The following is an 11,610-nucleotide window of genomic DNA, read 5'->3' as shown; positions in this document are numbered from 1 at the left end:
GTCCACAAACTGGGATGCCAAAAGCCGTGCACCACGCATGAGCTCCTAGAGATCGCCACCAGCCACGGCTCCAGCGAGGAGGCTGTCGGGGCCGTCTTCAAGCGGACCAGCATGCGGCGAAGGCAAAGCGACATGATCGCGACAGGCCTTCCTCAAGCAGCGAGGATAGGAAGAACAAGAAGAATCGCTGACCTCCCGCCGTCGGTGAAGTCACGATGACTGAGCACCAAGATAAGCGCTCTCCTAGAAACGACCACTTCAACCAGCTCCTGGAGAAGCCATGCACCAACCATGGCTATCCGGTGAACCACAAGTTCAAGGATTGTGATATGATGAAGCGCCTCCTCCGCAGGATAGCCAAGACCGATGGTGACGGCCACGACGAGCGGCTCGATGCAGACCAGGACAAGGAGAATCCGGTGGAAGGAGCATTCCCGGACGTGATCCAGTGCTTGGTCATCATCGGTGGCATGGAAGACAAATGTTCTCGGCGACTGCAGAAGGTGCGGCTTCGCGAGGTATGTGCTTCCACGACTTCCATTCCCAGAAAGTTAAAGTGGGCATCCACGCCCATCATTTTCGATTAGGACGACCATCCGGCCAGCATTCCTCGGCCTAGGAGCTACCCTCTCGTCGTCGACCCTGTCGTCAGCAACATGTGCCTGTCAAAGGTGCTAATGGACGGGGGCAATAGCCTCAACATCCTCTACATCGACACCCTGGAAGCCCTAGGGATCCCGTGAGCCTGCCTGCGGGCCTCTCTCTTCCCTTTCTACGGCATCCTGCCGGGCATGAAAGCATACCCGGTCGGCAACATCGACTTGCCAGTCACGTTCGGCAGCAAAGCCAACTTCCGCACCGAGACCCTCACGTTTGAGGTGGTGGACTGGAAGGGGGCGTACCACGCCATTCTCGAGCGCCCCGCCTATGCCAAGTTCATGGCGGTGCCCAACTACACCTACCTCAAGCTCAAGCTGCCAGGCCCGAACGGGGTCATCACAGTGTGCGGCTCCTTCGAGCAGGCCTACGTCTGCAGCCGCGAGTACTTCGACCTTGCCACCACTGCGGCAAACACGGCTGAGCTTGGCCAGCTTCGCGCCACCACTCCCGAGTGCCGTCCTGACACTGGCAAGCCCAGCCAGGCACCGGCCTTCGCCTCAATTGATGAGACCAAGTCAGTCGTGGTTGACGACGCCGATCCAACCAAGACGGTGCGGGTCGGCTCCCAGCTGACGGCCAAATAGGAACACACGCTCATCAACTTCCTCCGCGCCAACAAGGACACTTTTGCCTGGAGGCCGTCTGACACGCCGGGCATACCAAGGGAGGTCGCTGAGCACGAGCTCCGCATTTTGCCGAGATCCAAGCCCGTCCAGCAACGCCTGCGCCGCTTCGACGATGAGAGGCGTAGAGCCATAGGAGAAGAAATTGCTAAGTTGTTAGCCGCTGGCTTCATAATAGAAGTCTATCACTCCAACTGGCTCTCTAACCCAGTTCTTGTAAAAAAGAAAACTGTTCAATGGAGGATGTGTGTCGATTACACCAGCCTGAACAAGGCTTGCCCCATAGATCATTTTCCTTTGCCTAGAACAGATCAGATAATCGACTCCACCTCTGGATGAGAGATCTTATCCTTTCTAGATGCTTACTCGGGCTATCACCAGATAGTGATGAAGGAATCCGACCAGCTCGCGACATCCTTCATCACGCCGTTTGGCTCGTACTATTATGTGTCGATGTTGTTCGGTCTTAAGAATGCAGGGGCAACATACCAGCGATGCATGCAAGCCTGCTTCTCCGACCAGATCAACCCGTTGATTGACCCTAACCGGCCAGATCCGCCTTGGGCAATGGTCACGGTCTACGTTGACGACATTGTCGTCAAGACGCCGTGCGCGGAGGACCTAGTCGCCACCCTGAGCACCACGTTCGCAAATCTCAAGAGGTTCAACATCAAATTGAATCCTGAGAAATGCACGTTCGGTGTGTGTAACACCCTAATTTAAATTTCCTATTTAATAATAATTTTAATTGGCTTTATTTAATTTTCTATGGTTTATTATGTTTAGTTTTGCATTCAAATTATTTTTCTCTCACAAGTAATTAAAATTTATTTTAGGGATAAAATGTTTGTGCATTCATGCTGGTGCATAATGTTATTGATTGAGTGTGGTTTGAATTCAAATGGTTTGAGTTTGTTTGAAAAAGAAGAAAGGAAAAGGAAAGAAGAAGACCCAAACCCAGTTTCCAACCCAGTCAACCCAGCCCAGCCCGCTTCCCATTTTCCTCTTTCCCCGGACAGCCCAACAAGCAGCCCAGCTGGCCCAACCACGCGGGCCCAGCTCTCTCCCCCTCTCCGCACGCTTTCCCTCCGCTCCCTGCCAACGGACCCCCACACTCCAGCAGACCGCGCAGCGCATGAGCGAGCCCTTCCCTGGGCCGCTGGCAGCCGCACCAGACTGAGCGTTCTCTCCTCCCCGCATCTCAGCTCTACCTAAAGTCCGCGCGCGCGGCCCACTAGTACAGCTCCCTCCATCGTCCCCTCTGGCTGACAAGCAGGCCCTGCGTGGCAGCCTCCCACCGACGCACCTCACACTCAACCGCGGACTCTTCCTCGCACTGACCGGCCGGCCCCGCGCCCTGCTCGCCCCACCTGGCAGCCACCGCAGCCCAGCAAGCGACCGGCCTAGCTTTGCCGCGCTTCCCCCTTTCCTGCCGCTGACAGAAGGACCCCGCGCGTCAGCCACACCCCTTTCCCCTCCCCGCACTCTTCCTCTCTCTCTCTCTGACCGAGCAGTCCCGCCTGTCGGCGCCCTCCTCTCACATTCCTTCTTCTTCCCCGCGCCGTCCGCCCGAGCTCGCCGCCGCAATTCCCTCCTTCCCTGCGCGAACCCCGCGTGCCCGGGTCTTCCTCCTCCCCTCTTAATTAGCGCTCGATCCATTCCCCTCTTTCTATCCCCCACTCCCGGCCCTCTCGATTTGCAAACCAAACCAAACCACCCGGGGAAACCTGCCTCATCAAAGGAAGATAACCCCACTAATCAAAAGGAGGATCTGGGCCGCTCATGACCGTGAGCGTGGCTAGTATACCAGTTTTACACTCTGCAGAGGTTGCACATCTTTACCCACAAGACGTGAGCTACGCTAGTTGTTCATCACACATCCTTAGGTGAGATGACTAGCAAACTCACTACGAGGCTGTGGCGGAACCACACAAAACTACTGGGCCCGGGTGCACTGATCTTTGTTGCTAAGCAACTCTGACCCAAATTGGCACTCACCGGTAGTTCCTCGAGTGAAGCCTCGATTAAAGCCACGCTATTCCAGGATCAGCAGACAACACTCACATGAAGGTGAGCCCAGAGATTACAACACAGAACAATTCATACATCTCAGAGTGATTGCAGCGGAAAGGAAATTTATTACAAACCATGTTTAGAATAGTAAAGTACTACAGAGTTCCATCTACTCAAATTATTCAAGTTTCATTGTTCAGCGGAAGCAGTAAAAGATAACTAGCGAAATAACGTGACGCATCGATAAAGCCCATACGAAAGCGTCACTCAGCAGAAGGGTGGTCAGCACCAGCTGAAGGGCCATCCCACTCAACAGACCAACCCGGAGGCAAGGTACACGGCCAAGTAAGACTTGCAAATAGATCTTCAAAGTTAGTACCTGAAAAACAGTGCCACAAGCAAGGCTGAGTATACTAATACTCAGCAAGACTGACCCGTCTCCGGATATAGCATAGTCTGATAACTAGACATGCAAGGCTTTTTGGTTGGTGGGGTTTGTTTGCCAAAAACGCCACTAAGAGTTGATCCTTATTTTCAGGTTTTAATTGGCCATATTCTAGTTGGATTAACCATTCCAAATTTGCAACTAACTCTACCCAAACATGGTAGAACAACCATTTAAACATCCAGCAGTATTATCATCATCATGTTTCACTTGTTACTCTGTGTGACCGAAAGCATTAAGCAATCTCATGCCGTGAGAGGCGGACGATTCTGAATCGGATTTCAACCTGGCCAGGGGAACCTAGACCACACGCATGGGGATCGACTTCGCTCCTGCCCACGCTACTTTTCCCCTTTCTTTCCAGTCCGTGGATCCGGAACACCCTCCCCGACTACAGAGTCCGACCACTCTGCACCCGTACGTCACGACAAAAATATAAACCCTACTTCTACCAGGAGGGTGCGAGATCGTTCCACTCGCCGGTCCAATCAGGTACTTAAGCTTACCGATTACCATATTTCTCGGTATGTGGCTAGTACTTTCAAACGCTTAACGAAATGAGCCACACACCGCGACCTTAGCCATTTTTGACTACACCAGCGGGGTATCACAACTACACAACCCTGCCCGTTGTCCTTACATTTCAACAGGAATTAAAGTCAGTACAATTCCTATTTGCTCGCGAGAGGCAGGAAACCACTCGACTTCTACCGTACCTATTTAGCATGGCAACTAGTCGATAAAGATCCGGTAACAAACATAGGTTCCTAGGTATCATGCATCTAGGGTTTTCGATCAACGCCTAGAAAACTTAAATGCAGAAAACAAAAGATTACAATACATTAATAAAAAGATAGCTGAAGGATAATTCGGAAAAATAGTGGGATTATGCTCCGGGGCTTGCCTTCTTGGGCACTGTCAGGCAGAAAAGCCTCTGGGGCTTGGCCCAGATCTTGAGACAAGTTAGCACAATTCAGATTAACCTCCTGCTCCGCACGAGAGTCCGCGGGCACTAGTTCGTAGTCACCGTCCGCGAGATTAACCGTTTCTATATGCAATGCAAGATTATGAGTTACTCACGGATAACGATTTCTTTCCTTCACGATAAAGTCGTAGTTCAACAAAAGTTACATTAATGATGATTTCAACATTTTATTTCATGGGCAGTCATTTATAGAGTAGTAACCACAATTATGTTTCTTCATGAATGAGTGGGGGTTTTGGTTTTCATTTTCAATTTCAACGCATAGCATGTTTTCATTATTTCCTAACAACAAACTACTAATGAGCTATTGATGAAAAACTAAAGTATCTCAGATCCAAACTTAAACATTCATGGTATAAATTTCAGCATCTAACCATAAAGCAAAAACTATAACTATTCATGCAAGTGGATTACTCTAGTTGCTTCATCTTTTTGTACAGAACGTTTAATATGGGTTCTGGTGCTACAAATTTTACGATAGCAACTTCATAGCATATACTCAGTACTGAAATTTTTCCAGATTTTATACACTTATACAACAGGGGTGACAAAAAGAACAAAAACAGCAAGCCATTTACAAAGATTAAATCTATAGAATGTTTTACTAGGGATATGGTTCTCAAATTTTTACCAAAGCTAAACATACACCAGAAAAATTATCGAGCTTTATAACCACCAGATAAATTAGTTATGCATTTAACTTAACATGAATTAGCATAAATTCCTCAAGGTGTATTTAATCAGTACTGCATATGAAATTTTTATTATAGATAGAACATACTCTAAACAAGATCATATCCAAAAATTAAGATCAGTTATGGTGTGGATTACTCAGAACAAAAATAGTAAATCTAGCCTTAAGATGCTAAGCATGATTATTCACCAAAGCAAAACTCAGCAACTGCAGCTCAAAATTTTTAGACAGGAACACAGAGCTAAAAAGAGACTTCAGAAATAAATATAGATTTTTCTGAGCATAAGAGCTATATATGAAGAATGAAGTTGATTAAACAAGCATAAATCATGGTATATAACAAATGAACTCTAATAAATCTGAAATTTATGGACTAACAAGATTTCAGTTATAAATGTATGCAGTAAAAATTCCAGAGCAAGTTCATGTGCATATTTTCCAGCATTAAATCGAAAAAGCAAGCAACAGATTAGAGTATCTTGATTGTTCCCACATGATAACTGTTTTGGTTCGGTGTCATCTTTTTACTGTGATCTTAATATTACATTAGTGAAAACATATCCTAAAATCAAGGACATTTACTGAGTAGAACTTCATGAACATGCATAAGGTGGTTTTCTTATTCTTTTTCCCAGATTAAAATTGGTTGGGTTTCTGCAGATGTTACTGTTACAAAATTTGTAGATCTTGTTACAAGGATTCCAAATCAGTTGAGTTTACATTTTTCCGATTTTTCTGTGATTTATTTCGCATTTTAGAAGTTCACTGGTATACACTGGAATACTTGCAGAAACACCCTTGAACGAAAAAAAAGAATTTACAACCGGGTCCTTCGCCGGCCTTCTCCGCCGCCACAGCTCGCCCAGTGGTGTTCTGCTAGGCAGGGCTTACCGGGGCTGCAACGGGGAGGCGCGTGGGAGAGAAGGGATCGAGGAACACCTACCCTGGTCGGCGTTCGAGGGTTGGGTGCACGGATTCGAGCTCGTCGGCGTCAATGGCGGGGCGGTTGTTCAGTTCGCCGGCGCTGGAGGTGAAGGAGGGCTCGGGGTAGGGGAACAGGGCGTGCACGAGCACGACATGAGCTTGTGGATGCTTCTGGGGTAGCTGTCATGCTCGGTCTCCCTCGGAGCTGGCCGGTCCGCGGTGAGCCCGAGCTCGCCGGCGGCAGCGCAAAAGGGGAATGGCGTCGGGAGGAGGATTTGGTTCGATTCTGCTCGTGTGGAGCTCAAATGGAAGGTGGAGGAGCTGCTGCGGTGGTCAGATGGGACAATGTAGGGCTGGGTTAGCCGGTCCGCGCGAGCTGGATCTCGGCGGCCATGGCGGAGCAGCGGGAGGAGGAAGAAGGAGGAGAAGGCGCGCGACGGTGGAGCTCTGGGGGTTCTTATAGGCCAAGGAGCTCCTGGGCGAGGGATGTAGCGACTGGGGGCGGTCGATTTGGCCCTGGACGGCTCGTCGGTGGGCTGGCGGAGCGGCCAGTCGGTGCGGCGCATGGCGGGGTGGCGTGGCGGCTCGGGAGCGGCCTGGGACGCGTGTGAGCGTGGGAGGGCGCCAAGGGGCGGGCCAGGTGGCGCTGGGGGTTTTCCCCGGGTCCATTTGGCCGCGGGCGCGCGGTGGACGAAGTCCACCGGCGGCGTACGGCGGGCGGCGCGAATAGAGCAGGCCGGGGGAGAGAGAGATGGAGATAAGGGCATATCTGTGATTTCTGAAATTCCAGGGACCTCTCGGTAATCTAAAAATATATTCTATTTAGAGGGCTCAAATGAAAAAGTGTTGAATACCAATTTTGTATAACTTTTCAAGATCTACAACTTTCGTGTTATGCAAATTTTCATTTGAAACTCATATTTTGAACTATTTGTAAATTTGCAAAGTTGCACAAAAGGACCTTGGTTTTATTCTGTTTTTGATTGATTTTTGGCTGAAGTTCAATTGAGCACATGTCAATTGAAGTACCTTTCATGAGCCAACAAAAATTTGGTGCACCTTTTTGAATTGAAAATTGAGTAGCTTTTCATTCTTTTTCCTTTCCCCTTTAATTTCTTTTATTCACTTGGACTTTTATTTGACTCCTTCTTTATGAATAAATTTCCCCCCTTTTTCTTTTAAGTTTAGTAAGGTACTGTGATGGTGTTTAAGGGTACTGACACCTGAGGTGTCACAGCCTACCCCCCTTAAAAAGAATCTCGCTCCGAGATTGGATGATTGAAAATTAGGTAGGGTGGTGATATACCTGAGGTGGAGCTAAGAAAACCCGGATAATGTCGATTAAGATAATCTTCCGTATCCCAAGTGGCTTCTTCTTCAGTGTGATGAGACCACTGAATTTTATACATTTTTACCACCTTTCGACGAGTACCTCTCTCTTTTTGATCCAGAATTCTGAGTGGATATTCGGTATATGAGAGATCGGGCTCCACTAAAATTTCTTGTTGATCAATGATTTCCGTAGGAACTCGAACACATTTCTTGAGTTGGGATATGTGGAAAACATTATGGACGGCGGCGAGCCGTGAAGGAAGTCGCAAACGATAAGCCATGGGTCCACATTCTTCAATGATTTCATATGGCCCGACATAGCGAGGTGCTAGCTTACCCTTGACTCCGAAACGTTGGACGCCTCGAGTTGGTGATACTCGTAAATAAACATGGTCACCAACCATGAACTTCAAAGGATCCCTTCTTTTATCAAAATAACTCTTTTGCCGAGATTGGGCCGCTTTGAGATTTGCTTGTACTACTTTTACTTTCTCCTCAGCCTCGACCACTAATTCGGGTCCAAATATTTGATGTTCTCCAGTCCGGGACCAACTTTAAGGAGTTCGACACCATCGACCATACAAGGCCTCGAATGGTGCCATCTTCAGACTGGCCTGATAGCTGTTGTTATAAGAAAACTCAGCCAAAGATAACCATTTGTCCCAGTTCTTGTCATAATGGATAACACGTGCTTGAAGCATATCCTCAAGAATTTGATTCACTCTTTCAGTCTGTCCGTCAGTCTGTGGATGGTAAGCTGAGCTTCGAATTAATTTAGTTCCGAGAGCCTCTTGGAGCTACTCCTAAAACCTTGCCACAAACTAGGGACCACGATCCGAGATAATCGTTTTGGGGATACCGTGTAGACAGACAATCCGATCGATATAGATTTCAGCATATTTCTTGGCTCGATATTCAGTATGCACTGGAATAAAATGAGCGGTCTTTGTGAGCCAATCAACAATGACCCAAATGGAATCATGATGCTGAGAAGTATTTGGTAAGCCCACTATGAAGTCCATGCTGATATCTTCCCATTTCCAAGACGGAATTGGCAGCAGTTGGAGAGTTCCAGCAACCTTCAAGTGACTAGCTTTCACTCTCTGACAGGTGTCACACTCTGCGACATATTTGGCAATCTCTCTCTTCATGCGAGTCCACCAAAAATTTTGTTTTAGATCTTGGTACATCTTGGTGCTACCCGGATGAATAGAGAATTTAGAGAGATGTGCTTCGTCCAGGATTTGTTTTCGCAGCTCATGATTCTTTGGAACGACTAGGCGATCCTCGAACCACAAAATTCCTTTATGGTCCACTCGAAAACACTTGTATTTATTTTCACCTTCTACTACCTGCTGCTTGATGATACCAACACTTTTGTCGTGTAATTGTGCCATGATGACCTTGTCATAGAGTGTCGGTTCCACCGAAATATGATTCAAAGAGCCCTGAGAAATGATTTCCAATTTCAGCTTTTGCATTTCAGCACACAATGTGTCATTATACGACTCCACTGAAAGGCAATTGCAGTGAACCTTGCGACTGAGCACATCGGCTACAACATTAGCCTTGCCCGGATGATAATGAACTTCCAGGTCATAATCTTTGATTAATTCCAGCCATCTTCGTTGCCTCATATTCAGCTCAGTTTGAGTGAAAATGTATTTGAGACTCTTATGGTCGGTATAGATATTGCAATGAGTGCCCATAAGATAATGTCTCCAAAGCTTGAGAGCATGAATAACTGCGGCTAGCTCAAGATCATGAGTGGGATAATTTAGCTCGTGTGGCCGAAGTGCTCGTGAAGCATATGCTATAACCCAATTGTCTTGCATTAGAACACAACCAAGACCAGTACCTGAAGCATCACAATAAACGTCGTAGGGTTTATTGTTGTCAGGTTGAGCCAAGACTGGTGCAGTGGTTAGATGTGCTCTTAATGTATGGAATGCTTCATCGCACTTCGCATTCCATTTAAACTTGACATCCTTCCTTAGTAGCTCTGTCATGGGCTTAGCAATTCTGGAGAAGTCCGGAATAAATCTGCGGTAATACCCCGCCAAGCCGAGAAAACTGCGGATCTGGTGAACTGACGTAGGAGGTTTCTAGTCCATCACTTCTTCTACTTTGCTGGGATCAACGGAGATGCCTTCACTGGATATAGTGTGACCCAGAAACTTGACTGTGTCCAGCCAGAATTCACACTTGGAGAATTTTGCATACAGCTTATGATCTCTGAGACGTTGAAGAATGATGCGCAGATGTTGCTCATGTTCTGCCTCATTCTTGGAATAGATCAGAATGTCGTCGATAAAAACCACGACAAACTTGTCAAGTTCCGGCATGAATACCGAGGATATAAGATACATGAAATAAGCTGGCGCATTGGTGAGACCAAAAGACATAACCAAGTACTCATAGAGACCATATCTGGTTGAGAAAGCGGTCTTGGGAATATCACAAGGCCAAATTTTAATTTGATGATAACCCGAACAAAGATCAATCTTGGAGAAGATCTTTGCTCCAGCCAACTGATCAAACAGTACATCAATGCGGGGAAGTGGATATTTATTTTTGATGGTCACCGCATTGAGAGGCCGGTAGTCAACACACAACCTCAGACTGTCATCCTTCTTCTTTACGAATAATGCTGGGCAACCCCAGGGTGAAGCACTTGGGCGAATAAAACCCTTGTCCAGAAGTTCTTGCAGCTGGATTTTTAGTTCAGCTAATTCTTTAGGCGGCATTCGGTACGACCTTTTTGAAATAGGTGTTGTACCAGGCTGAAGTTCAATAATAAATTCGATATCCCGGTCTGGCGGCATACCAGGTAAATCGTCCGGGAACACATCTGCATATTCACAGACTACCGGAATATCTTCGAGACGTATATCTTTCATGGCATAGGCACAAGAGTTGTTGCATTGGTGATGAGGTAAATATAGAACCGAATGACCATGAGTTGGAGAATTTATTTCAACAGCTCGGGAAGAGATATCTAACATTACCCCATGTCTTTTCATCCAATCCATTCCCAGAATAACATCCATACCTTCTAGTGGCAACAAGATTAAAGTGGTAGGAACAGTTTTACTACCCAGACTAAGTGGCGCATTATGAACGATTTAGTTTGATGCGACTTTACCACCCGGAGTAGATATCATGAATGACCCTTTCATGTGACAGAAATCTAACCCAACCCTTGCTCCAAATTTAGAACTAATGAAGCTATGAGATGCACCAGAATCGAATAACATAACTGCAGGGTGATGGTTTATAGAAAAGGTACCCGACATAATTGGTGCTCCCTCAGGAAGGTCAGCAAGGCTGGTGAAGTTAAGTCGGCCCTGCCTGACTTGAATGGTTTTCCTCTTGCCCTTGTTCTGATCATTTCTGCGAGAAGCCTGCCCTTGAGATTGTCCCGCCTGGGGGCACATCTGAAACAACAGTTGTTGTTGTCAGGGCGAGCGGCTGACTGAGTATTCGGCCTTGGGCCGTTCTGCTGCTGCGGAGGTACAAATCGGGCTTGCTGAGGAAACCCGAATCGAGTCTACTGCTGCTGTTCGGGAGGCTGAATAATCCAACGCCCTGGTTGAGGGGCCTTCTGAGAGGGTGCGGGTGGGTTATTCTGCACAATACGATACCTCGGTGCGGAGGCACTCGAGGGTCCAGCAGGTGCCTTGCGCTTCTTTTCAGCACGGTGAGCAGAAATAAGATCCTCCTGGGAGATAGCCATATTCACCAATTCATTGAAAGAGTCCGCACGGACAAGATTTAGCCTTTCTTGTAACTTGGTGCAAAGGCCTCGACAGAAGCGTTCACGCTTCTTAGCGTCGGTATCCGCGTGATGTCCAGCATATTGACACAATTGATGGAATACTTGGGCATACTGCACCACAGTACGAGTGCCCTGAGTTAAAGCCAAGAACTCGTT

The 11,610-nt window shown here is 47.4% G+C and overlaps 1 protein-coding gene across 1 annotated transcript; it reads left to right on the top strand.

Moving 5' to 3' along the window:
• Positions 1-791: 791 nt before the first annotated feature.
• On the top strand, positions 792-1,244 carry LOC120688987. The gene is made up of 2 exons (XM_039971330.1): positions 792-944; positions 1,023-1,244. The coding sequence occupies exons 1-2, from the start codon at positions 792-794 to the stop codon at positions 1,242-1,244; spliced, it is 375 nt and encodes a 124-aa protein (XP_039827264.1).
• Positions 1,245-11,610: the final 10,366 nt, after the last annotated feature.

The sequence above is a fragment of the Panicum virgatum genome, chromosome 9N, assembly GCF_016808335.1.
Source record: "Panicum virgatum strain AP13 chromosome 9N, P.virgatum_v5, whole genome shotgun sequence".
Lineage (NCBI taxonomy): Eukaryota > Viridiplantae > Streptophyta > Magnoliopsida > Poales > Poaceae > Panicum > Panicum virgatum.
Note: the sequence above shows the minus strand (reverse complement) of the source record. Positions and strands in the feature narration are given on the sequence as shown.

Bases quoted from the DNA above. Each gene is read 5' to 3' on its own strand.
- LOC120688987 (XM_039971330.1), top strand. From the start codon at position 792: ATGAAAGCATACCCGGTCGGCAACATCGACTTGCCAGTCACGTTCGGC. The intron at 945-1,022 runs GTGCCCAACTAC...TCCTTCGAGCAG, and splicing joins CCTATGCCAAGTTCATGGCG to GCCTACGTCTGCAGCCGCGA.